Below are 27,656 nucleotides of genomic sequence, written 5' to 3'. Positions count from 1 at the left end.
TGCAATTCTGGTCTCCTTCCTATCGAAAAGATGTTGTGAAACTTGAAAGGGTTCAGAAAAGATTTACAAGGATGTTGCCAGGGTTGGAGGATTTGAGCTATAGGGAGAGGCTGAACAGGCTGGGGCTGTTTTCCCTGGAGTGTCGGAGGCTGAGGGGTGACCTTGTAGAGGTTTACAAAATTATGAAGGGCATGGATAGAATAAATAGACAAAGTCTTTTCCCTGGGGTCCAGAACTAGAGGGTATAGGTTTAGAGTGAGAGGGGCAAGATATAAAAGAGACCTAAGGGGCAACATTTTCACGCAGAAGGTGGTACGTATATGGAATGAGCTGCCAGAGGAAGTGGTGGAGGCTGGTACAATTGCAACATTTAAAAGGCATTTGGATGGGTATATGAATAGGAAGGGTTTGCAGGGATATGGGCCGGGTGCTAGCAAGTGGGACTAGATTGGGTTGGGATATCTGGTCGGCATGGACGTGTCAGACCGAAGGGTCTGTTCCATGCTGTACATCTCTATGACTCTATAACCTGGCATGCCAATCATCTTCAACATGCACACTCTCCAGCATCCATGCACACTGGCAGCAGTATGTACCATCTACAAGACACAGGACAACTCACCAAGGCTCCTTCAACAGCACCTTCCACACCCACAACCTCCACAGCATAAACCATTGTCCATTGTCATTAAAAACTCATCCAATTCACTCATGTCCTTTTGGGAGGGAAATCTGGCATCCTTACCTAGTCTGTGTTTTGAGCAGTTCGCACAGTCAATGAATGCTGGCCCAAGCAGCAATGTCCACCTCCCATGAATAAATGAAAATAAGGAGGGTTGGTGACATGGTGTTTAGCCAGAGATGATATGAGAAAACGTTTTTCAGGCAGTGAGCTGTTACACTTGAGGTTCTGAAAAATCTGCCTTCACATGTTAGACTCTTTCACTCGTCATGGATTCCCAGCAGAAGGAACAGTTTCTGTCCACTGCATGCGTTTCCCTGTACAATGCTGGAAAATAAATCAATCTCATCGCCTTTAATCTCTAAGTGCCAGGGAATAGAAACAACATTGGTGTGTTCGAAAGCTTGAAGGTCAGCTTTTGGTGTCCAGATGCATTCTGGCAAATCAATGCCACCCTCCTTGCAAAATCTTTCACTTTGAACTAAACTGAAATCCATGCAATCTTTCAGCAGAAAGGCTGGCTGATTGTTGCAACATAACCACAGGTTTTGATTCATTGGAAAATATTACAAACCTTAATGAAACAACACAGAATAAACTGTCAGCATAAATCTACATCAACAACGGCAGCAACGCAGAAGGGTGTGTGTCAAACCCAGTCCTGTCTGATTAGCACCATACTGTACCAGGATTGAGGAAATGTTCAAATGTTTGTGTGTTACTTTCCATTTAAAGCCCCAACAGACCAAGGTTTTGAATGGAATGGGATGAAAACCTTCACAAGGAAAGCTTTAAGCCAGGAGCCAGTGAAGCAGCAGAGCAATGACAGAACCAGTCTTGTCTCTACCGTTGTGTGGTTACGACAGTAAAACTCAATCCATTTACGACTAACCGCATACAGAACTGCTCAGGTTTCTTACAACATGCCAAGAAAGGAAGTGAAGCCTCCAGCAACCCACCAGCTAGCTGTACACACAACCCCTCGTTGTCTCAGGTAATGTTGAGTCATGTACAGCAGAGGTCAGTGTGTACATAAGACGCAGACATGTTTGAGAGAGCGTGTACAATGCACAGTATGTGTGCGTGAACACAGAAGTATATATGAAACGGAGAATGTGTGTGTGTGTGTGTGCGCGCACGCGTGTACAGTGTGTGAGTGGGAGCGGTACCCCAGTGACAGGCAGTCTGTGTGTGGGACTGTACCACAGTAAAAGTCAGTGTGTGTATGGGACTGTATCCCAGTGAGAGTCAGCGTGCGAGGGACTGTACCCCAGTGAAAGTTAGTGTGTGTGGGACTGTACCCCAGTGAGACAATAGACAACAGGTGGAGTAGACCATTCTGCCCTTCGAGCCTGCAACACCATTCAATATGATCATGGCTGATCATCCTTAATCAGTATCCTGTTCCTGCCTTATCTCCCATAACCCTTGATTCCACAATCCTTGAGAGCCCTATCCAACTCTTTCTTAAATGAATCAGAGAGTGGGCCTCCACTGCCCTCTGGGGCAGAGCATTCCACACAGCCACCACTCTCTGGGTGAAGACGTTTCTCCTCATCTCTGTCCTAAATGGTCTACCCCGTATTTTTAAGCTGTGTCCTCTGGTTCGGCACTCACCCATTAGTGGAAACATGTTTCCTGTCTCCAGAGTGTCCAATCCTTTAATACCTTTCAGTGTATGTGGCTGTACCACAGTGAGAGTCAGTGCATGTGGGACTGTACCCCAGTGAGAGTCAGTGTGTGTGGGACTGTACCCCAGTGAGAGTCAGCGTGTGGGGGACTGTACCCCAGTGAGAGTCAGTGTGTGGGGGACTGGGACCCATACCCAGTGATAGTCTGTGAGAGAGTGTTCAATTAGGACAACGTAGAGCCATTGTTAGGCTTTGTCCACACTTTGTGGTCCCAGTGGAAAAGATTTCTCCAGTTGGCAACAGAATGGAAGACGCCAGGGCTCGGCTAGTTAACGTTAAGCTGCTGCAATAATGAAAGAACTTTTACATTTATGCACACAAGCCTTTCATCTATTTGATATTAGCACCGCCCCAAATCCTCAATCAACCCAGCTCAGGGAGATTCCGTTGTGTCAGGTATTGGCGTTTCAGCTACAGACTGGTTTCCTGAGCTGTCAAACACATTTCACCACTCAGAATCCAGACTTTCTGGTAATACCAGACCTGCACTGGATCCCTGTTTGTGAATCTCAACACAGCTAAACTGAAAATCCACTTAAAACCAGAAGCAACAAATACATCGTCACTTCAGTCAGTAGCTCATGCCTGAAACTCCTATTCCAGGAGTTAGAGTCAGTATGTGTGTGGGACCCTGTGCCCAGCCAAGAGTCAGTGTGTGTGAGACTGTACCCCAGTGAGATAGTGTGCGTGGATTGTACCCCAGTGGTAGTCAATGCACGTGTGGGACTGTATCCCTGTGAGAGTCAGTGTGTGTAGGACTATATCCCAGTGAGAGTCAGTGTGTGTGTGGGACTGTACCCCAGTGAGAGTCAGTGCGTGTGGGACTGTACCCCAGTGAGAGTCAGTGCGTGTGGGACTGTACCCCAGTGAGAGTCAGTGTGTGTGGGACTGTACCCCAGTGAGTGTCAGTGTGTGTAGGACTGTACCCCAGTGAAAGTCAGTGTGTGTATGACTGTACCCCAGTGAGAGTCAGTGTGTGTGGGACTGTATCCCAGTGAGAGTCAGTGTGTGTGGGACTGTATCCCAGTGAGAGTCAGTGTGTGTGTGGGACTGTACCCCAGTGAGAGTCAGTGTGTGTGGGACTGTACCCCAGTGAGAGTCAGTGTGTGTGGGACTATACCCCAGTGAGAGTCAGTGTGTGTGGGACTATACCCCAGTGAGAGTCAGTGTGTGTGGGACTGTATCCCAGTGAGAGTCAGTGTGTGTGTGGGACTGTACCCCAGTGAGAGTCAGTGTGTGTGGGACTGTACCCCAGTGAGAGTCAGTGTTTGTAGGACTGTACCCAGTGAGAGTCGGTGTGTGTGGGACTGTACCCCAGTGAGAGTCAGTGTGTGTGGGACTGTACCCCAGTGAGAGTCAGTGTGTGTGGGACTGTACACCAGTGAGAGTCAGTGCGTGTGGGACTGTACCCCAGTGAGTGTCAGTGTGTGTAGGACTGTACCCCAGTGACAGTCAGTGTGTGTGGGACTGTACACCAGTGAGTGTCAGTGTGTGTAGGACTGTACCCCAGTGAGAGTCAGTGTGTGTGGGACTGTACCCCAGTGAGAGTCAGTGCGTGTGGGACTGTACCCCAGTGAGAGTCAGTGTGTGTGGGACTGTACCCCAGTGAGTGTCAGTGTGTGTAGGACTGTACCCCAGTGAAAGTCAGTGTGTGTATGACTGTACCCCAGTGAGAGTCAGTGTGTGTGGGACTATACCCCAGTGAGAGTCAGTGTGTGTGGGACTATACCCCAGTGAGAGTCAGTGTGTGTGGGACTGTACCCCAGTGAGAGTCAGTGTGTGTGTGGGACTGTACCCCAGTGAGAGTCAGTGTGTGTGGGAATGTACCCCAGTGAGAGTCAGTGTTTGTAGGACTGTACCCAGTGAGAGTCGGTGTGTGTGGGACTATACCCCAGTGAGAGTCAGTGTGTGTGGGACTATACCCCAGTGAGAGTCAGTGTGTGTGGGACTGTATCCCAGTGAGAGTCAGTGTGTGTGTGGGACTGTACCCCAGTCAGAGTCAGTGTGTGTGTGGGACTGTACCCCAGTGAGAGTCAGTGTGTGTGGGACTGTACCCCAGTGAGAGTCAGTGTGTGTGGGACTGTACACCAGTGAGAGTCAGTGCGTGTGGGACTGTACCCCAGTGAGTGTCAGTGTGTGTAGGACTGTACCCCAGTGAGAGTCAGTGTGTGTGGGACTGTACCCCAGTGACAGTCAGTGTGTGTGGGACTGTACCCCAGTGAGAGTCAGTGTGTGTGGGACTGTACCCCAGTGAGTGTCAGTGTGAAGAAGGGAAGAAATGTTTGGTGCCAGTTGATCTCTTTCTCAGCTGCTGCTGAGAATAAGCAGTAAGCTAATGAAAGCATTCTTCTATCAATGGGATCTCTCTCTCTGTGTTTATCATGCTGGGACAGAAACATCCATTGCACTCAGTTCATTGAAAAGCACTGGACGTGTTCTCTGTGCCAGTCTCCAGGCTGGTGTAACTGTATCTGTTGTAATCCTCTTGTTCCTGTGATCTCCCATTGACTGCATCCCCCACATTCTTCTGTAGTTAATGCACGGCTCCTGCTCAGAGATGACTGGAGCTAGTGGCATCAGCAGGGAGACCTGAACTTCTTATTCTTACACACACACCTATTCACACACACTACCCCAACACAGAAATACCTGCACTTACACAATCACACATGCACGTGGTCTCATTCACACTTGCATATTCATTAACACATACAAACACCTGAGCAAGGCTCTAATTGAAAGATGATGTTTCCTCGTTTGTCTTCGACACTCCCAACATCAACGTAGATGTGATATCATCACAAAAAGAGCTCGGACACTGAAATAATTCCTTTGCTCCTGGTGGCCATGGCATCTTTCACTTCCATCTGAGACTGCACACTGGCCCTAACTTTCATGCCTCAGGCGAAGATGACACTTCTGAAGGGACAGCAGACCCCCTGTCTGACATTTGGAGTGGCTGCCCAGAGCTCTTTGCTCTTGTCTCTGGAAGGACCTTGGACCCACAACCTGTCACTGAGAGGAGAGTGACCTACTCACCATGGCACAGCGAACCTTGTCTGAACCTGATGTCATTGTGAATGCCTCAAACTGAAAGCTGCCCACTTCACATGAAAAGAGGTCTTGTTTCTGTGTGTGAACACTGTTGCGATAGGTGTCTCTCGTGGCACACCATATCAAAGACATTCTTTTTAATTTATCCTTTCACAGGACAGTAATGTTGCTGGCAAGGCCAGCATTTGTTGCCTATCACTAATTGCCCTTGACATAGTGGCTCAGACTATTTTAGAGGCGAGATAAAAGGCAACCACACTGTTGCAGGTCTGGAGTCATATTTCGGCCAGACTAAGTAGGGAGAGCAGGCCTCCATCCCTGCAGCACATTAGTGAACCAGATGGGTTTTTAACAACCATGCCAGTTTCATGCTTGCCATCACTGAGAATAGCTTTCAATTCCAGAGTTATTCGGTGAATTTAAATTCCACTGGCTGCCTACAGTGGGATTTGAACCCATGTCCCCAAAACATGAGCCTGGGCTTCTGACTTAACTGCCCAGTGATAGTGCCACTGTGACCCCATCCTCCCCAGCCTGTGGGTCATTGCCCCAGGAGGGATGGGCCTGGTAGAGGGGCCACTCACCTTGGTGAGGTAATAGACTGACTGCTGAAAGGTGAACATAATGACCTCCTCCAGTACTGTCATGGCCTCTTCGCTCGCCGCCTTCGTGGACGAGAGCTGGTCCTTATGACAATCTATGGAAATAGAACCATCAGGAGATTAGGGATCAAAATATAAATAGCAAACATTTTCATAGCAATGCAGGCAACCTTCTAATCACAAACTCATATGGAAAGTCAAATCAAATTGATCATGTAAATGTCTATCTTCATGATTTGTATTGTGCTTTGTATGTATCTTACATGAGTATATGTTGTGTATATGATTTAAGTATGTGGGATTTATGTGAGTGAGAGTGTGTGCATGTATGTATATGTGTGTGCATGAGCATGCGTGTGTGCATGAGCGTGTATATATATATATGCATGAATGTGAGCATGTCAACGTGTGCCCCATTCCTCCAACCTCTCAAGGAGAGCCGGTTACACCCAGGCACTCTGGCACTCGAAGGGGAGTCATTGATGCCCTGGATTGTTAGCTCAGTGATGGTCTTACTGACCCATCGCCATGAGTGAGAGACAGCAGAGGGTGCCCAGGAGAGTAAATGTGATCGATTTCAATGGGGAAAGATGGTAGGAGGCACTGAACATTAATATGTACTGGTTGGGCCGAATGCCCTGTTTGTGTGAAATACACCATGGAATCAGATCACTCCTTTGTATATGCAAGGGAACACTGGCGCAGTCTGTGCAGCCCTGTCCTGATAATGTCACTCCTAAAAACTGAGTGTAACACTAGAAAGAGACTGCACTGTGACAGGATTGTCTCCCTCCCTCCTGCTGACCAATCCGACTGGCTTCATGGGATGGGGAAATACTCAGTTGTCCCCTAACTCTCTGAGCTGCCCAGATCCCTGGAGAGCTGCTGATTTCAACCCCTCCTGTTTGAAGATTCCTTTGAGAAGGTTTCAGATGGATTGGAGTTCTGAGTGGTGTGAGGATTTGCAGTGCACCCAATTCACTTTGAACACTGTGACTAATCCAAGAATCAGCCCATTCAAGCATTCCAATTAAAACTCTCAAAGTCTCTCGTCACCCTGAGGTAATATGGTCACACACAATAGCTTGCCTCGCTGTCTGACCCAGAGCCCATACCCACTCAATGATTCTCCCTGTCCACAACCTGTTTCCCCCCAGGGATGTCTGAGCAGCCCAGTGATTGATTCATTCAATTGATGGTAGAGCTTCACTCTGTTTTGAGAGAGAAAACAGGGAAGGGTGGGGAATGGGGGGGAGACAGAGAAAGAAAAAGAGAGAGCGAGTGCATGTGTTAAAGGGGAGAAGGAAGAAGGGAGGGGGAAATAGATCAGGAGCCAGGCAGCTGGGAGACCACGGTGTCATGGAGATATTGTTGGATGAGTAATCCAGAGGTCCAGGCTAACACTCGACATATTCAGTTCAAATCCCACGACAACAGCTGATGGAATTTAAATTCAATTACTACATCTGGAAGTGAAAGCTAATCTCAGAGACAGTAACCACAGAGCTCTCAACAATTGTTCTAAAAGCTCATCTCCTCCACTAGGGAAGGAAATCCTGGTCTGGCTCACAAGTGACTCCAGACCCACAGCAACATGGTTGACTTTCAACAATCCTCTGAAATGGTCTAACAAACTGTTCTCTTCAAGGGTCAATTAGACACAGGCAACAAATACTGTCCTTGCCAGAAACATGACAGATTAAAGAAAGGAAATAGGGAGGGAGTAGAAGAGAATTGGATGAAGTGTTCAGGAAAGGAAGAAAATGAGAAATGGTCATATTTGGATGCATCGGGTAAATGTTTGGCCAATTTCTTTTGGTCAAATGCTAACAAAGGGCAGCAATGGCACTTACCGTCTTCTCACTACACCCAGCATTCGCACTACACCTCGCAGTCACTCAATACACAAAACTGTCTGTGTCCACAGCCCTACGTGCAGACAACACTGTGTGTGTGTGTGTAAATAACCGTGTATGTACATTGAATTATAGAATCCCTACAGCATGGAAACAACCCCTCAGCCCAACAACCCCTCTAAAGACTCATTCACCTAGTCCTATTCCCCTCCCCTATTATTCTACATTTACCCCTGACTAATTAGATTAGATTAGATTAGATTACTTACAGTGTGGAAACAGGCCCTTCGGCCCAACAAGTCCACACCGCCCCGCTGAAGCGCAATCCACCCATACCCCTACATTTACCCCTTACCTAACACTGTGGGCAATTTAGCATGGCCAATTCACCTGACCTGCACATCTTTGGACTGTGGGAGGAAACCGGAGCACCCGGAGGAAACCCACGCAGACACGGGGAGAATGTGCAAGCTCCACACAGACAGTCGCCTGAGGCGGAAATTGAACCTGGGTCTCTGGCGCTGTGAGGCAGCAGTGCTAGCCACTGAGCCACCGTGAACTTTAAGCTAACCTTTTGTGTACATAGCCATGCATGTACACACAACCGTGCATGTACATGAGCATGTGTGTATGTAACTGTGGGTGTGTACGGAATGGCGAGTGAACATTACCATATGTGTAGATAACCACGAGCCAATACAACCATGTGGGTACACAACCACTGAGGTGTGTGACAGTGCACTAACACGTACTCACTCACCATTCTGCTCTGTGTGCTGATCCCATGTTAAGAGTTTGGGAACGTCCTGTTGAATGAAGTGCAGCAGTTCGATGGAATTGGACATCCAGTATATGAGAGGCTGCAGTCCTGGAATCAGGTCTGGCATTCGGATCGGAAGGACTTCCTCACTGTCCCCGGTCTCACTGTCATGGGAAACATCAATTGATCGAGGTCAGTCACTACAGACAAGCCAGAGGCAAAACAAGGCCACGACACCAACATGCAGATTGGGGAAAGAAGTGGGAAAGTCCATTCAAATTGTGCCATGATACAGCATAAAGAGACCATTCGATCAATCATGCCTGTGCTCGCTCTTTGGGAGAGCTATACAATTCATCCCAAGTGGTTCCACACAACTGCTCTTTGCCCATGACACTGCATCTTTTCCCTGATCGAGAATTTAATTCGTTTATCATCTTTGAATTTGTTTCCATTGCCCTTTCAGACAATGTGTTCCAGATCACATCCTGCTGGGTCATTTCATTTCCCTTGAGTCATGGCTTTTTTGTTCCCTGATTCTCTTTAATCTGGATCCACTGTTCTGCCATTGGAAACAGTTTCACCATAATTCCTCAACCCAAAGTTGTTGTCACGTTCAGTAACTATCGGATGTCCCACAACACACACTGCTCCAAGGAGAATAATCCCAATCTCTCCAGTCTCAACATTCACTGGAAACTGGGACTGCCACAAATGTTCCGGGAAACCTGTTCTGTTCTCTCTCACCATCCTCCAAAGTTTTGGAATTCCTGCCCTTGCAGAACTGGTGGTGGTTGGGAAGGTTGAGGGGGATGCTTCCTCCAGCAAACAGACAGCAGCACATCAAGAAAGCACCTTAACACCACCTTGTCAGGGAAACCATGGTTGAGCAATAAATGCTGGCCCACACAGTAATACCCACACTGCACAGATAACGGGCACACTCTACCAACTGGAAATATTCTCTCAATTAATGAGAAACGAGATGCAGAAAGATCTTTCCAAGCCCAAGATCCCACCCCCATGATCAATCTCTTGCAGGGGGTACAGGAGACGTTTACAAGAATGATCCCGGGGATGAAGAGTTTGTCATATGAGGAGTCGTTGAGGACCCTGGGTCGGTACTCAGTGGAGCTTAGTTGGATGATTGAAAGTTACAGAATACTGACAGACCTTGATAGAGTTGACATGGAGAAGATGTTTCCACGAGTAGGAGAGACTAGGATCCGAAGGCACAGCCTCAGGGTGAAGGGTCAACCCTTTGAAACTGAGATGAAGAAGAATTTCGTCAGGTAGAGGGTGGTGAATCTATGGAACTCATTGCCACGGAGGGATGTGGGGGCCAGGTCATTGAGTGGATTTACAAGAGATAGTTAAGTTCCTGATGAGTAAGGGAATCAAAAGTAATCGGGATAAGGCATGAGAATGGGGTTGAGAAACACATCAGGTATGATCGAACAGGGGAGCAGATTCAAAAAGGCTGAATGACCCAATTCAGTTCCTATACCTCATGACCTTATAAGGGCAAAGGCAGCAGACACATGGGAACACCAGCCCCTATATGTTCCCCTCCAAGCCACCCTCACCATCCTGACTTGGAAATAAATCGCTGTTGCTTCAGCGTTTCTGGGTCAAAATCCTGGAAACTCCAAGGGCATTGTGGGTCTACTTACAGCAAGTGGACTGCAAGTGGTTCAAGGAGGCAGTTCACCCCCATCTTCTCAAGGGGCAACTAGGATCGGGGCAATAAATGCTGGGCCCAGCCAGCGACGTCTACATCCTGTGAATGAACTGAAGAAACCTTTTCACCTTTAGGTACAAGCTTCTCAAGCCCCTGCAGACCCTGCATTATAATAGCACCTTTCAGCACAGCAGGAAATCCCAAAGTACATTTGAGTTAATAAAGAACTGTGAAAGTGTAATGACAATTGTAAAACAAGAAACACAATATTGTAGAACAAGGCCAAACAGCAATTTACACTTTACAAAGCACAGTTCACTTCTGAAAATGCCTAGGTGATTCACTAGAGTACACAAAGACAGAGCAAACCACCGCGCTGCAAATTATCACAGGTGACTAAAAACCTTGCCAAAGAAGTGGATATTAAAGAGTTTCATACAGGAGAGTGAGCCACACTGTCAGAAGGTCAGTGCTGAGGGAGTGCCGCACTGTCGGAGGGTCAGTGCTGAGGGAGTGCCGCACTGTCGGAGGGTCAGTGCTGAGGGAGTGCCGCACTGTCGGAGGGTCAGTGCTGAGGGAGTGCCGCACTGTCGGAGGGTCAGTGCTGAGGGAGTGCCGCACTGTCGGAGGGTCAGTGCTGAGGGAGTGCCGCACTGTCGGAGGGTCAGTGCTGAGGGAGTGCCGCACTGTCGGAGGGTCAGTGCTGAGGGAGTGCCGCACTGTCGGAGGGTCAGTGCTGAGGGAGTGCCGCACTGTCGGAGGGTCAGTGCTGAGGGAGTGCCGCACTGTCGGAGGGTCAGTGCTGAGGGAGTGCCGCACTGTCGGAGGGTCAGTGCTGAGGGAGTGCCGCACTGTCGGAGGGTCAGTGCTGAGGGAGTGCCGCACTGTCGGAGGGTCAGTGCTGAGGGAGTGCCGCACTGTCGGAGGTTCAGTGCTGAGGGAGTGCCGCACTGTCGGAGGGTCAGTGCCGAGGGAGTGCCGCACTGTCGGAGGGTCAGTGCCGAGGGAGTGCCGCACTGTCGGAGGGTCAGTGCTGAGGGAGTGCCGCACTATCGCAGGGTCAGTGCTGAGGGAGTGTCGCACTGTGGGAGGGTCAGGGCTGAGGGAGATCCGCACTGTCGGAGGGTCAGCGCTGAGGATGTGCCGCAGTGTCGGAGGGTCAGCACTGAGGGAGTTCCGCACTGTCGGAGGGTTAATGCAGAGGGAATGCCTCACTGTCGGAGGATCAGTGCTGAGGGGTGCTGCACTGTCAGGGGGTCAGTACTGAGGGGTGCTGCACTGTCAGGGGGACAGTACTGAGGGGTGCTGCACTGTCAGGGGGTCAGTACTGAGGGAGTGCTGCACTGTCAGGGGGTCAGTACTGAGGGAGTGCTGCACTGTCAGGGGGTCAGTACTGAGGGGTGCTGCACTGTCGGAGGGTCAGTGCTGAGGGAATCCCGCACTGTCGGAGGGTCAGTGCTGAGGGAGTGCCGCACTGTCGGAGGGTCAGTGCTGAGGGAGTGCCGCACTGTCGGAGGGTCAGTACTAAGGGAGTGCCGCACTGTCGGAGGGTCAGTGCTGAGGGAGTGCCGCACTGTCGGAGGGTCAGCGCTGAGGGAAGGCCGCACTGTCGGAGGGTCAGCGCTGAGGGAAGGCCGCACTGTCGGAGGGTCAGTGCTGAGGGAGTGCCGCACTGTCGGAGGGTCAGTGCTGAGGGAGTGCCGCACTGTCGGAGGGTCAGGACTAAGGGAGTGCCGCACTGTCGGAGGGTCAGTGCTGAGGGAGTGCCGCACTGTCGGAGGGTCAGTGCTGAGGGAGTGCCGCACTGTCGGAGGGTCAGTGCTGAGGGAGTGCCGCACTGTCGGAGGGTCAGTGCTGAGGGAGTGCCGCACTGTCGGAGGGTCAGTGCTGAGGGAGTGCCGCACTGTCGGAGGGTCAGTGCTGAGGAGGCACTGCACTGTTGGAGGGTCAGTGCTGAGGGAGTGCGACACTGTCGGAGGGTCAGTGCTGAGGGAGTGCGACACTGTCGGAGGGTCAGTGCTGAGGGAGTGCCGCACTGTCGGAGGGTCAGTGCTGAGGGTGTGCCGCACTGTCGGAGGGTCAGTGCTGAGGGAGTGCCGCACTATCGCAGGGTCAGTGCTGAGGGAATGCCACACTGTCGGAGGGTCAGTGCTGAGGGAGTGCCGCACTGTCGGAGGGTCAGTGCTGAGGGAGTGCCGCACTGTCGGAGGGTCAGTGCTGAGGGAGTGCCGCACTGTCGGAGGGTCAGTGCTGAGGGAGTGCCGCACTATCGCAGGGTCAGTGCTGAGGGAGTGTCGCACTGTGGGAGGGTCAGGGCTGAGGGAGTGTGCACTGTCGGAGGGTCAGCGCTGAGGATGTGCCGCACTGTCGGAGGGTTAATGCAGAGGGAATGCCGCTCTGTCGGAGGATCAGTGCTGAGGGGTGCTGCACTGTCAGGGGGTCAGTACTGAGGGGTGCTGCACTGCGGGAGGGTCAGTGCTAAGGGAAGGCCGCACTGTCGGAGGGTCAGTGCTGAGGGAGTGCCGCACTGTCGGAGGGTCAGTGCTGAGGGAGTGCCGCACTGTCGGAGGGTCAGTACTAAGGAAGTGCCGCACTGTCGGAGGGTCAGTGCTGAGGGAGTGCCGCACTGTCGGAGGGTCAGTGCTGAGGGAAGGCCGTACTGTCGGAGGGTCAGTGCTGAGGGAGTGCCGCACTGTCGGAGGGTCAGTACTAAGGGAGTGCCGCACTGTCGGAGGGTCAGTGCTGAGGGAGTGCCGCACTGTCGGAGGATCAGTGCTGAGGGAGTGCCGCACTGTCGGAGGGTCAGTGCTGAGGGAGTGCCGCACTGTCAGAGGGTCAGTGCTGAGGGAGTGCCGCACTGTCGGAGGGTCAGTGCTGAGGGAGTGCCGCACTGTCGGAGGGTCAGTGCTGAGGGAGTGCCGCACTGTCGGAGGGTCAGTGCTGAGGGAGTGCCGCACTGTCGGAGGGTCAGTGCTGAGGAAGCACTGCACTGTTGGAGGGTCAGTGCTGAGGGAGTGCGACACTGTCGGAGGGTCAGTGCTGAGGGAGTGCCGCACTGTCGGAGGGTCAGTGCTGAGGGTGTGCTGCACTGTCGGAGGGTCAGTGCTGAGGGAGCATCCGTACTGTCGGAGGGTCAGTGCTGAGGGAGCGCCGCACTGTCGGAGGGTCAGTGCTGAGGGAGTGCCGCACTGTCGGAGGGTCAGTGCTGAGGGAGTGCCACACTGTCGGAGGGTCAGTGCTGAGGGAGTGCCACACTGTCGGAGGGTCAGTGCTGAGGGAGTGCCGCACTGTCGGAGGGTCAGTGCTGAGGGAGTGCCGCACTGTCGGAGGGTCAGTGCTGAGGGAGTGCCGCACTATCGCAGGGTCAGTGCTGAGGGAGTGTAGCACTGTGGGAGGGTCAGGGCTGAGGGAGTGTGCACTGTCGGAGGGTCAGCGCTGTGGATGTGCCGCAGTGTCGGAGGGTCAGCACTGAGGGAGTTCCGCACTGTCGGAGGGTTAATGCAGAGGGAATGCCGCACTGTCGGAGGATCAGTGCTGAGGGGTGCTGCACTGTCAGGGGGTCAGTACTGAGGGGTGCTGCACTGTCAGGGGGTCAGTACTGAGGGAGTGCTGCACTGTCAGGGGGTCAGTACTGAGGGGTGCTGCACTGTCAGGGGGTCAGTACTGAGGGAGTGCTGCACTGTCAGGGGGTCAGTACTGAGGGAGTGCTGCACTATCAGAGGGTCAGTTCTGAGGGAGTGCTGCACTGTCAGGGGGTCAGTACTGAGGGGTGCTGTACTGTCAGGGGGTCAGTACTGAGGGAGTGCTGCACTGTCAGGGGGTCAGTGCTGAGGGAGTGCTGCACTGTCAGGGGGTCAGTACTGAGGGAGTGCCGCACTGTCAGGGGGTCAGTGCTGAGGGAGTGCTGCACTGTCGGAGGGTCAGTGCTGAGGGGTGCTGCACTGTCAGGGGGTCAGTGCTGAGGGAGTGCTGCACTGTCGGAGGGTCAGTGCTGATGGAGTGCTGCACTGTCGGAGCGTCAGTGCTGACGGAGTGCTGCACTGTCGGAGGGTCAGTGCTGAGGGAACGTCGCACTGTCGGAGGTTCAGTGCTGAGGGAATGCTGCACTGTCGGAGGGTCAGTACTGAGGGAGTGCTGCACTGTCGGAGGGTCAGTGCTGAGAAAGATTAATTTCTGCCCCGAGCCAACACATTCCACTGAGATTCTTGAAGACTGATGGGGTTCAGCTGTGAACTTACTTTTCTCTCTGAGTTGCTGCGAGCTCTTTCGATTTCTCCTAAATAAGGCAAGAACAGTTAATGAGAAGGTGGTCTCTGCCTGAATCTCTCAGAAACAAATTTAAATGGTCAACAATCTGAAGAGGTACATCAACCCGTTGTCCACAGTGAGGGGTGTGGAGTATATCAGAGCGTTACAGTGAGGGGTGTGGGGTATATCAGAGCATTACAGTGAGGGGTATAGGGTATATCAGAGCATTACAGTGAGGGGTATAGGGTATATCAGAGTGTTACAGTGAGGGGTATAGGGTATATCAGTGTGTTACAGTGAGGGGTGTGGAGTATATCAGAGCATTACAGTGAGGGGTATAGGGTATATCAGAGTGTTACAGTGAGGGGTATAGGGTATATCAGAGCGTTACAGTGAGGGGTGTGGGGTATATCAGAGCGTTACAGTGAGGGGTATAGGGTATATCAGAGTGTTACAGTGAGGGGTGTGGAGTATATCAGAGTGTTACAGTAAGGGGTGTGGGGTATATCAGAGCGTTACAGTGAGGGGTGTGGGGTATATCAGAGCGTTACAGTGAGGGGTATAGGTTATATCAGAGTGTTACATTGACGGGTGTGTGGTATATCAGAGCGTTATAGTGAGGGGTGTGGGGTATATCAGAGAATTCTACTGTGAAGTTTGGGCTATCTTTTAGAAACTGAACAGAATAATAACCCCCGATACTGACCCACATGACTGTTTGGATCTGGCTTGCTATCCTGAGCAGCAATCTGCGGAAGTCTGTGGGCCTGAAGGAGCTGGCTGAGTGCTGGATACACTGGCAGAGCAGGAAGGCTGGGCTCAGTTTGGAGTGCACCCTGTCTTTGGCTGGGCTGTTGATAATCCAGTTCAGAAGTGCATCTTCCTGCGAGAGATTGTACATGAAGACATAGTCTCTGCCCTTCGAGTCTTTCAGCCTGGGAGCAGGTTTCTCTGCTGAAGGAATTATGACCTGCTGTTGATTCTCCTGAACGATGCAGCCACACATCTTACACATCAGCTCCCCACCTGGGCTCAGGCTCAGCACTGGCGACGGGTACCACGCAGGGTTTTGGCTGACAGGAAGTTTGCAGAGGGTCGGGTCTTTGTACATGAAGAGGTAGTGGGCCCCCATGCCCAGGAGGTCACCTGGCTGCAGCTGGCTCTCTGTGCAGAGCCGGAGACCGTTGTGAGTGACCACTGCTCCTTTGCCCGGTTTGATCAGTGTCACCAGCTCAGTGCCATCAGCACTCTCTCTGCTGGAGCTCATCTCGTGACGCCGCACCCAGCAATGTTGCAAGCAGATATCTGGGGCTGACAACTGGATGTCCACCTTCTGCCGCTCCTCCTCACCTCTTGGCTCATCCAAGTAGCGACCAAACACATGACTGCTTCCATTCAGCACATAAATAACAAAATCCTGGAATTAAAGACAAGCTCGTAAGAGAGGACACACAAACAAGGAGACAGGAAAGAAGGCTAAAGATCAGGAAGGATGGTTCCTGTCTCTACCAGATAGTCACAACCCTCGGGTGAAACTTCTATCCTCAAGTCCCTTCAACACCTCCTGCTTCTTCCTTTAAAACAGTGTTCCCTTGTTACTGACCCTGCTACAAAGTGAAAACCCTGTCTACGTATCTGAGAACGTTGTACAGCCCAGCCTTCTCCACTTTAAGGTTAACAACTCCAGCCTGTTTAGTGTCTCTTCAGAGCTGAATCACTCCAGGCCAGGCGCCATCACAGTGAATCTCCTCTGCACCCTCTCGAGGTGAATCGCATCTTTTCTACAGTGTGGTGACAAGAACTGCACACAGTACCCCAGCTGTGGTCTAACTAATGCTGCTCCATCATACCCTCCTTTTGTATTCAAAGCCTTGATTGAATAGCAAGTATCCCTCATGTCTCTTTCGCCACCTTATCCCCTGTCCTGCTGCCCTCCTGGAGTCCTACCATTGGTTGCATGCTCCCTTGCCGTATTCGTCCTCACAAAATGCACCTCATATTTATACAGTCATAGTGTTATACAGCATGGAAACACACCCTTTGGTCCAACTAGTCCATGCTGACCAGACATCCTAATCCGGCCTAGTCCCGTCTGCCAATATTTGACCCATATCCTTATAAACCCTTCCTATCATGCAAGTTGGTGATGGAGTGAACAGCAAAGAAAGCCTTCGACTATCGGACAATATACAGACCAGCTGCTCAAATGGGCACACTGTGGCATTTAATCTTTAAAAGTCAGAGCATTGAGTATAGGAGTTAGAACAACATTTTACGGCTGTACAGGACATTGGTGAGGCCACTTTTTAAAAAAGTATGTACAATTCTGGTTGCCCCTCTATAGGAAGGATGTTGTTAAACTTGAGAGGGAGCAGAAAAGATATACAAAGATGTTGTCAGGATTGAAGATTTTGAGTTTTAGGGAGAGACTGAATAGGCCAGGATTTTTAATCCCTGGAGCACTGGAAACCTTATAGAGATTTCTAAAATCATGAGGACAATCATTCAGATTACATTTTAAATGTTGTAATTGTACCAGCCGCCACCACTTCCTCTGGCAGCTTGTTCCATACACATACCACTCTCTGCACGAAAAGGTTACCCTTTTAGAAAGGTCCTTTCTAAATCGTTCCCCTTAAACCTATGCCCTCTTGCTTTGGATTCCCCCACCCCGGGGAACAGACAAAGAAGAAAGAAAATTACAGCACAGGAACAGGCCCTTCGGCCCTCCAAGCCTGTGTCGATCCAGATCCTCGATCTAAACCTGTCGCCTATTTCCTAAGGATCTGTATCCCTCTGCTCCCTGCCCATTCATGTATCTGTCTAGATACATCTTCAATGACACTATTATGCCCGCTCCTATCATCTCCACTGGCAACGCATTCGAGGCACCCACCACCCTCTGCATAAAGAACTTTCCACGCATATCTCCCTCATACTTTTCCCCTCTCACCCTGAACTCGTGACCCCGAGTAATCGAGTCCCACGTTCTGGGAAAAAGCTTCTTGCTATCCACCCTGTTCATATCTCTCATGATCTTGCAGACCTCAATCAGGTCCCCCCTCAACCTCCATCTTTCAAATGAAAATAATCCCAATCTACTCAACCTCTCTTCATAGCTCGCACCCTCCAGACCAGGCAACATCCTGGTGAAGCTCCTCTGCACCCTCTCCAAAACATCCACATCCTTTTGGTAATGTGGTGAGCAGAACTGTATGCAGGACAGACATTGTCTATTTATCCGATTTATGCCCTTCATGATTTCATAAACCTCTATAAGGTCACCCTTCAGCCTCTGATGCTCCAGGGAAAAAGCCCCAGCCTGTTCAGCCTTTCCCTATAGCTCAAACCCTTCAGTCCCAGCAACATCTTTGTAAATTCTTTCTGCACTCTTTCACGTTTCACAACATCCTTCCTATTGCAGGGAGACCAGAAATGAATGCAGTATTCTTAACGTGGCCTAACCAATGTCCTGTACAGCCACAACATGACCTCCCAACTCCTTTACTCAATGCTCTGACTTTTCAACATTAAATCCCACTTGTCACAGTTTGCCCATCTGACCAACCCGTATATATCATCCTGCTGTCTGAGGTGACATCACCAACTTACATGTCATCTGCAAACAAGAACAGGAAGGCAGATTACTACCTCAATGGAGTCAAGTTAGGTAAAGGGGCAGTACAGAGAGATCTGGGTGTTCTTGTACACCAGTCAATGAAGGTAAGCATGCAGGTACAGCAGGTAGTGAAGAAGGCTAATAGCATGCTGGCCTTCATAACAAGAGGAATTGAGTATAGAAGCAAAGAGGTGCTTCTGCAGCTGTATAGGGCCCTGGTGAGACCACACCTGGAGTACTGTGTGCAGTTCTGGTCTCCAAATTTGAGGAAAGACATTCTGGCTATTGAGGGAGTGCAGCGTAGGTTCACGAGGTCAATTCCTGGAATGCCGGGATTATCTTACACTGAAAGACTGAAGCGACTGGGATGGTATACCCTTGAGTTTAGAAGACTGAGAGGGGATCTGATTGAGACATATAAGATTATTAAAGGATTGGACACTCTGGAGGCAGGAAACATGTTTCCGCTGATGTGTGAGTGCCGAACCAGAGGACACAGCTTAAAAATACGGGGTAGACCATTTAGGACAGAGATGAGGAGAAACTTCTTCACCCAGAGAGTGGTGGCTGTGTGGAATGCTCTGCCTCAGAGGGCAGTGGAGGCCCAGTCTCTGGATTCATTTAAGAAAGAGTTGGATAGAGTTCTCAAAGATAGTGGAATCTAGGGTTATGGAGATAAGGCAGGAACAGGATACTGATTAGGAATGATCAGCAATGATCATATTGAATGGTGTTGCAGGCTCGAAGGACTGAATGGCCTACTCCTGCACCTATTGTCTATTGTGTATCAAACCCTTGATATTCATGTACATGATTAATATACACAACAAGCAGCTGTTGTATGGCTCTGGGAAACAGGCTTCCATTCACAACCTTTGACCATCACTGTCTGGCTCTGATAATTTTTGATATAATTTGCCAAGCTGCCCTGGAACCAATGGGCTCTTACTGCATTGACCAGCCTTCCATGTGAGACTTTGTTAAAAGCTTCATTGAAGTCCAGGTAAATGGCATCCACTGCACCACTGCCACCCCCACACTGAGACATCTCCTTGACAAACTCACTCAGACCTGTCAGCCATGATCTCTCCTGACAAAGCCTTGTCAACATCCTTAATTAATCTTTGCTTCTCCATGTGAAGATACTTATTTCCCTTAAAAATACTTCCAGTTGTAATTCCTTTCATTTTTGACTCTAGGCTTAGAAAGGATGAAAGATTCTGCTTTTAAGAAAGGAGACTATGTAAAGAGGCGGCTGCAATTTTAAAGATCATGTTGATTGCAGCACATTGTATACAACGGTAATTTTTCTGAGTCAAACAGGCATTAATCTAAAAGGTTCTGAACAAAAGGAAAACTGCTTGACGACAATGTTTGATTGGTTCCTAACCAAGGGATTATGGTTTGTGTGTTGCCAATGCTGCACTGAGAGAGTGCCACACCGTCAGAGGGTCAGTGCTGAGGGTATGCCGCATTGTCGGAGGGTCAGTGCTGAGGGAGTGCCGCACTGTCGGAGGGTCAGTGCTGAGGGAGTGCCGCACTGTCGGAGGGTCAGTGCTGAGGGTGTGCCGCACTGTCGGAGGGTCAGTGCTAAGGGTGTGCCGCACTGTCAGAGGGTCAGTGCTGAGGGAGTGCCGCACTGTCGGAGGGTCAGTGCTGAGGGAGTGCCGCACTGTCAGAGGGTCAGTGCTGAGGGAGTGCCGCACTGTCAGAGGGTCAGTGCTGAGGGAGTGGGCACTGTCAGAGGGTCAGTGCTGAGGGAGTGCCGCACTGTCGGAGGGTCAGGGCTGAGGGAGTGCCACAGTGTCAGAGGCTCAATGCTGAGGGAGTGCCGCACTGTCGGAGGGTCAGGGCTGAGGGAGTGCCACAGTGTCAGAGGTTCAATGCTGAGGGTACTCTAGCCCCATCTTTGAGTTCTTGGCCCATCACATTGGATGGTATAGCATTACAAATTGTTGGCTAAATGCTGCTTAAATATTATGCAGTTTCTGTTTCAAGCACATAGTTCCAGATGCCCACCATCCTCTGGGTGAGTAAACGTCCCATCAGCTCTCCAGTGTTTCTCCGATCCTATGTTAAATCTCTGCCCTCTGGTTACTAACCATTCCAACTAATGGAGAAAAGCAATCTGAGGGAGAGCAGCAGTATTCATATTCACTCACTCATCAATTAACATCACAAAACAAATTGCACATTATCCTGGTAGTGCCTGTGGGATTCAGCTGTGCTCAAATTAGCTACTGCAGTTCCTCCATTACATTTCAAAGGTTTGCTGCTGGCTTTTGGCAGTGGGACATCCTGAAGTTGTGATAAGAACAGCAGGGTTTTGTTAATGGAGGTGTTGCTCTCTGTATCAGGAATAATCAGACTGCAGTCATTTTCACTCTAGGAGGCTAGTTTGTTATCACAGCTTTTAGCATCCTGAGGGAAAATGTCCCTCAGAATGGATCTGTAACATTTATCCTGATCACAAATCCTAGAGAAACATCAACATCGAGGAGCAAGAAGGGATGCCACAGGGAATATTTCATTCCTGAGGAATGACGAGAAAGGAATAGACCAGGAACCAGAGGAAAAACAGGATGGACTTCTGGAGAGAGAAACATGGAATTCCTACAGCAGTAGGAAGTGGGATTGAGGGATACACGGAATAACTCATTTCTTGTATTTCTTGCCTGTCTTCTCTTGTGAATAGATGATTGGCATTGGAGGCAGAAACCCTTCAAATAAAATGATTAGTTGGTGTGGGTCAATGTGTTCTTACCTTCCTGGAACTGTAGCCCTGCAGCAGGAGAAAGTAGGGGAACTCAAACGGTGGGTGGATGGAATATTGGGTGGAGGTGTCGTCACTGCTTTCAGTCTCTTCCTTCTCGAGATTGAGACACAGCTGTTCCGTGTCCACCTCAGTCTCTGTAGCTTCCATCCAAGGATTCCTGTTTCTCCGTCTTGATTCCCTGCTCTTCCCTGATAGATTCACCTCACTGGCACTTCGCCAAAGGGCAAAGCTGCTTTCAATCTCCTCATCTGTCAGAGCCGACGAGGCCCGGGCTCGGCTCATTTGGAGTCGGCGAGCCTGGGCATTAATACCTGCCAGGGCAACAACAGGTGGAAACTCAGAGGTATCATAGCGTGAAACACCGCGGGGGAATGTACCACAGCGTGACGCATCACAGAGGGACATATCACAGCGTGACACATCCCGGGGGAACGTATCATAGTGTGACGCATCACGGAGGAACATAGCACAGCATGACACACCGTGGGGGAACATATCACATCGTGACGCAGCGCAGGGGAATGCATCACAGCGCGAGGGGTTTATTTTTCAATGACACAGGATATGCCCTCTCTCCATCACTCTTCCCATCTCTCTCTCGCTCACATGCTGTCTCTCTGTGTTCCTCACACTCACTCTCATCACTCACTCACTTTCTCTCTGTCACTCTCTCTCTTCGTCACTCTCACACTCACTCTCTCTATCACTCACTCACTCTCTTTCTCTCCCATACTCTCTCTTTCTATCACACTCCCTATCTCTCTCTGTCACTCACACTCTCCCCACCTGGCCCTTCTTTCAGCTGCTTGTTACCTGCTGTCACTGTGTCTTTCTCTTTTGCTGCAATTTCTTCCACGTCAACCTTCCTGCGCATTTCAAACCTCCGAGCAAATCCCTCCTTTGGTTTCCAGAGTGACTGAAGAATAAGGGGCTTCTCACTGTCACTCACAACCCGAAAACACTCAGTCCGCCAATTGTGCTCCTCATCCGACCGTCCAATCACATCACAAAGGACATAATCACTGCTGGAGTTCTTGTCCAGGGAATATCTGGATAAATATCAAACATAAGCCATCTGACCAATTAAAATGATCATTCGACGCTGTCCCCCATCAAACACACCCAGACAGGTACAACATGGGGTTAGATACAGAGGAAAGCTCCCTCTACACAGTTCTAATGGTGTATCTCTGAAACAACTCTGTCCTCAGCAGGACCTCTTGGGGACTGAGTTTAATTTTTTTGACAGGCAATCTGGGTACTGTTTCAGCACCCTCCAATTTACTATCATAATCCAGGTCGGGTTTTGACAGGAAGTTTGCAATGTTTTTGATTCCATTTATCTCACATTCCTAGGTTTTGGATATATTCTGTACTGTTACCACTAAATGAGCCTATTTCAGATCCAGAAAATGTTTGGATGCTCAGATTCAGAAAACATACTGGGGCAATGAGGGCCAGCACCTGGTCAGTATTGGTCTTTATTCACTTGTAGGGTGAGGGCATTGCTGCTGGACCTGCATTTATTGCCCATCCCTAGTTGCCCTTGAGAGGTTCCTTCTTGAACTGCTACAGTCCATATGCTATAGGTAGACCCACGATGCCGTTGGAGGGGGAATTCCAAGATGTTTACTTAGCAATGCTGCAGGAACGGTGATATATTTTGAAGTCGTGGAGTGAGTGGCTTGGAGGGAAACTTGCAGGTGATGGTGTTGCCTTGTATCTGCTGCCCTTATACAATGTGGAAGTGGTTGTGGGTTTGGAAAGTGCTGTCTGAGGACCTTTGGTGAATTGCTGCAGGGCACCTTCAATAGTGCACACTGTTGCTACTGAGCGTCAGCAGGGGATGTTTGTGGATGTGGTGCCAATCAAGTGGGCTACAGTGTTCTGGATGGTGGCAACCTTCTTGAGTGTTGTTGGAGCTGCTCCCATCCAGGCAAGTGGGGAGTATTCCATCCCACTCCTGACTTGTGCCTTGGAGATGGTGGACAGACTCTGGGGAGTCAGGAGGTGGCCTTTGACCTGCTCTTGTAGCCATTGTGTTTATGTAGTGAGTCCAGTTGAGTTTCTGGTCACTGGTAACCCCGAGAATGTTGATAGTGGTAGATTCAGTTATGGTAACACCGTTAAATGTCATGGGGCAGTGATTAAATTGTCTCTTCTTGGAGATGTCATAGCCTGGCATTTGTGTGGTGTGAATGTTACTTGCCAATTGTCAGCCCAAACCTGGATGTTGTCCAGATCTTGTTACATTTGAACATGGACTGCTTCAGTATCTGAGGAGTTGTGAATGGTGCTGAACATTGTGCAATGATCAGTGAACATCCCCACTTCTGACCTTATGATGGAGAGAAGGTTGAAGATGGTTGAGCCTAGGACACTATCCTGAGGAACTCTTGCAGAGATGTCCTGGAGGTGAGATGACTGACCTCCAACAACCACAACTAGCTTCCTATGTGTCAGGTGTGACTCCAACCACTGGAGAGTTCGCCCCCTGATACCCATTAGTACCAGTCAAGAATGTGGTGCTGGAAAAGCACAGCAGGTCAGGCAGCATCAGAGAAACAGGAGAATCGAAGTTTCAGTTTCAGGCCCTTCATCAGGACCCGACTGATTGCAGTCTTGCTAGGGCTCCTTGATGCCACACTCGGTCGAATGCAGCCTTGGTGTCAAGGTCTGTCCCTTTCCCCACCCTTCTGCAATGCAGCTCTTTTGTCCATGTTTGAACCAAGGCTGTAATGAGATCAGGAGCTGAGTGGCCCAGGGGGAACCTAAACGGGGCGTCACTGAGCAGGTTATTGCTGAGCAATTGTTGCTTGTTAGTACTGTCAATGATACTGCTGCCTGAGACACAGAAGGTGGAGGGAGGGTGCTGCCTAAGAGGGGGGTGCAGAGAGAGAGAGTGCTGCCTGAGAGGGGTGCAGAGAGAGTGCTGCCTGAGAGGGGTGCAGAGAGAGAGTGTGCTGCCTGAGAGAGGGGGTGCAGAGAGAGAGCGTGCTGCCTGAGAGAAGGGTGCAGAGAGAGAGAGAGTGCTGCCTGAAAGAGGGGGTGCAGAGAGAGAGTGTGCTGCCTGAGAGGGGTGCAGAGAGAGAGAGTGCTGCCTGAGAGAGGGGGTGCAGAGAGAGGGGGTGCAGAGAGAGAGGGTGCTGCCTGAGACAGAGGGTGCAGAGAGAGGGTGCTGCCTGAGAGAGGGGGTGCAGAGAGAGGGTGCCGCCTGAGAGAGGGGGTGCAGAGAGAGAGAGTGCTGCCTGAGACAGAGGGTGCAGAGAGAGGGTGCCGCCTGAGAGAGGGGGTGCAGAGAGAGGGTGCTGCCTCAGAGAGGGGGTGCAGAGAGGGTGCTGCCTGAGACAGAGGGTGCAGAGAGAGGGTGCTGCCTGAGAGAAGGGGTGCAGAGAGAGAGTGTGCTGCCTGAGAGAGGAGGGGCAGAGAGAGAGAGTGCTGCCTGAGACAGAGGGTGCAGAGAGAGAGGGTGCCGCCTGAGAGAGGGGGTGCAGAGAAAGGGTGCTGCCCCAGAGAGGGGGTGCAGAGAGAGGGTGCTGCCCCAGAGAGGGGGTGCAGAGAGAGGGTGCTGCCTGAGAGAGGAGGGGCAGAGAGAGAGAGTGCTACCTGAGAGAAGGGGAGCAGAGAGAGGGTGCTGCCTGAGAGACAGGGTGCAGAAAGAGAGAATGCAGCCTGAGAGCGCGGGTGCAGAGAGAGAGAGTGCTGCCTGAGAGAGCGGGTGCAGAGAGAGAGAGTGCTGCCAGAGAGAGAGGGTGCGGCCTGAGAGAGGGGGTGCAGAGAGAGGGTGCTGCTGAGAGAGGGAGTGCAGAGAGAGGGTGCTGCCTGAGAGAAGGGGTGCAGAGAGAGGGTGCTGCTTGAGAGAGAGTGCTGCCTGAGAGAGGGGTTGCAGAGAGAGAGAGGGTGCTGCCTGAGAGAGAGGGTGCAGAGAGATGGTGCTGCCTGAGAGAGGGGGTGCAGAGAGATGGTGCTGCCTGAGAGAGGGGATGCAGAGAGAGGGTGCTGCCTGAGAGAAGGGGTGCAGAGAGAGGGCGCTGCCTGAGAAAGGGGGAGCAGAGAGAGGGTGCTGCCTGAGAGAAGGGGTGCAGAGAGAGGGTGCTGCTGAGAGAGGAGGTGCAGAGAGAGGGTGCTGCTTGAGAGAGAGTGCTGCCTGAGAGAGGGGTTGCAGAGAGAGAGAGGGTGCTGCCTGAGAGAGAGGGTGCAGAGAGATGGTGCTGCCTGAGAGAGGGGGAGCAGAGAGACTGAGGTGCCTGAGTGGGTGTAGAGAGAGAGGGTGCAGTCTGAGAGAGGAGGTGCAGAGAGATGGTGCTGCCTGATTGAGGAGGTGCAGAGAGAAGGTGCTGCCTGAGAGAGGGGGTGCAGAGAGATGGTGCTGCCTGAGAGAGGGGGTGCAGAGACAGAGTGCTGGCTGAGAGAGGAGGTGCAGAGAGAGGGTGCTGCCTGACAGAGTGGGTGCAGAGACAGAGTGCTGCCTCAGAGAGGGGGTGCAGAGAGAGAGAGTGCTGCCTGAGAGAGGAGGTGCAGAGAGAGTCCTGCCAGAGAGAGGGGGTGCAGAGAGATGGTGCTGCCTGAGAGAGGGGGTGCAGAGAAATGGTGCTGCCTGGGAGAGGGGATGCAGAGGCAGGGTGCTGCCTGAGAGAGGGGGTGCAGAGATACGGTGCTGCCTGAGAGAAGGGGTGCAGAGACAGGGTGCTGCCTGAGAGAGGGAATGCAGAGAAAGAGTGCTGCCTCAGAGAGGGGGTGCAGAGAGAGAGTACTGCCGGAGAGAGGGAGTGCAGAGAGAGTGTGCTGCCTCAGAGATGGGGTGCAGAGAGAGGGTGCTGCCGGAGAGTGGGGGTGCAGCGAGAGGGTGCTGCAGGAGAGTGGGGGTGCAGCCTGAGAGAGTGCAGCCTGAGAGAGGGGGTGCAGAGAGAGTGCTGCCTGGGAGAGAGGGTGCAGAGAAACGGAGGTGCCTTAGAGAGGGTGCAAAGATGATGCTGCCTGAGAGAGAGGGTGCAGAGAGAGGGTGCTGCCTGAGAGAGAGAGTGCTACCTGAGAGAAGGGGTGCAGAGACAGGGTGCTGCCTGAGAGACGGGGTGCAGAGAGAGAGAATGCAGCCTGAGAGAGCGGGTGCAGAGAGAGAGTGCTGCCTGAGAGAGTGCTGCCTGAGAGAGTGCTGCCTGAGAGAGAGGGTGCTGCCTGAGAGAGGGGGTGCAGAGAGAGGGTGCTGCCTAAGAGAAGGGGTGCAGAGACAGAGTGCTGCCTGAGAGAGGGGGTGCAGAGACACAGTGCTGCCTGAAAGAGGGGGTGCAGAGAGAGGGTGCTGCCTGAGAAAGGGGGAGCAGAGAAATGGTGCTGCCTGAGAGAGGGGGAGCAGAGAGACTGAGGTGCCTGAGTGGGTGCAGAGAGAGAGGGGGTGCAGAGAGAGGGTGCTGCCTGAGAGAGCGGGTGCAGAGAGAGAGGGTGCTGCCTGAGAGAGGAGGTGCAGAGAGACGGTGCTGCCTGACAGAGTGGGTGCAGAGAGAGAGAGTCCTGCCTGAGAGAGGGGGTGCAGAGAGAGAGAGTGCTGCCTGAGAGAGGGGGTGCAGAGACAGAGTGCTGCCTCAGAGTGGGGGTGCAGAGAGAGAGAGTGTTGCCTGAGAGAAGGAATGCAGAGAGAGGGTGCTGCCTGAGAGAGGGGGTGCAGAGAGAGAGAGTGCTGCCTGACAGAGAGGGTGCAGAGACAGAGTGCTGCCTGAGAGAGGGGGTGCAGAGAGAGAGTCCTGCCTGAGAGAGGGGGTGCAGAGAGAGAGAGTGCTGCCTGAGAGAGGGGGTGCAGATAGAGTCCTGCCAGAGAGAGGGGGTGCAGAGAGAGGGTGCTGCCTGAGAGAAGGGGTGCAGAGATACGGTGCTGCCTGAGAGAAGGCGTGCCAAGACAGGGTGCTGCCTGAGAGAGGGGGTGCAGAGAGAGAGTGCTGCCAGAGAGAGGGGTTGCAGAGAGAGAGTGCTGCCTGAGAGAGGGGATGCAGAGACAGAGTGCTGCCTGAGAGAGTGGGTGCAGAGAGACGGAGGTGACTGAGAGAGGGGGGGCAGAGATAGAGAGTGCTGCCTAAGAGAGGGGGTGCAGAGAGAGAAGGTGCTGCCTGAGAGAGGGGTTGCAGAGAGAGAGTGCTGCCTGAGAGAGGGGGTGCAGAGAAACGGAGGTGCCTGTCAGAGGGGGTGCAGAGAGAAGGTGCTGCCTGAGAGAGGGGGAGCAGAGAGATGGTGCTGCCTGAGAGAGGGGGAGCAGAGAGACTGAGGTGCCTGAGTGGGTGCAGAGACAGAGGGTGCTGCCTGAGAGAGGGGGTGCAGACAGAGGCTGCTGCCTGAGAGAGGAGGTGCAGAGAGAGGGTGCTGCCTGAGAGAGGGGGTGCAGAGAGATGGTGCTGCCTGAGAGAGAGGGTGCAGAGAGATGGTGCTGCCTGAGAGAGGGGGTGCAGAGAGATGGTGCTGCCTGAGAAAGGGGGTGCAGAGAAAGAGAGTGCTGGCTGAGAGAGGGGGTGCAGTGAGAGTCCTGCCAGAGAGAGGGGGTGCAGAGAGAGAGTGCTGCCTGAGAGAGAGGGTGCAGAGAGAGAGAGTGCTGCCTGAGAGAGGGGGTGCAGAGAGAGTCCTGCCAGAGAGAGGGGGTGCAGAGAGAGAGTGCTGCCTGAGAGAGGGGGTGCAGAGAGACGGAGGTGCCTGAGAGAGGGGGTG

At 51.8% G+C, this 27,656-nt stretch overlaps 1 protein-coding gene across 3 annotated transcripts in view; it reads right to left on the bottom strand.

Annotated features, from left to right (window-relative positions):
- Positions 1-27,656, bottom strand: part of radil2a (Ras association and DIL domains 2a) — a 121,033-nt gene that overhangs the window by 71,123 nt on the left and 22,254 nt on the right. For all 3 annotated transcript variants that reach the window (XM_088000781.1, XM_088000783.1, XM_088000782.1), the window contains 6 exons: positions 21,783-22,018; positions 20,958-21,280; positions 15,281-15,991; positions 14,565-14,602; positions 8,646-8,809; positions 6,012-6,124 (listed from right to left, as the gene is read on the bottom strand). In XM_088000781.1, the coding sequence (XP_087856907.1) occupies positions 6,012-6,124; positions 8,646-8,809; positions 14,565-14,602; positions 15,281-15,991; positions 20,958-21,280; positions 21,783-22,018 (1,585 nt within the window). The remainder of the gene's footprint in view (positions 1-6,011; positions 6,125-8,645; positions 8,810-14,564; positions 14,603-15,280; positions 15,992-20,957; positions 21,281-21,782; positions 22,019-27,656) is intronic.

This window comes from Chiloscyllium plagiosum, unplaced genomic scaffold (assembly GCF_037043375.1).
Source record: "Chiloscyllium plagiosum isolate Xiang-an unplaced genomic scaffold, Cpla_swu_hap1 HiC_scaffold_25, whole genome shotgun sequence".
NCBI lineage: Eukaryota > Metazoa > Chordata > Chondrichthyes > Orectolobiformes > Hemiscylliidae > Chiloscyllium > Chiloscyllium plagiosum.
Note: the sequence above shows the minus strand (reverse complement) of the source record. Positions and strands in the feature narration are given on the sequence as shown.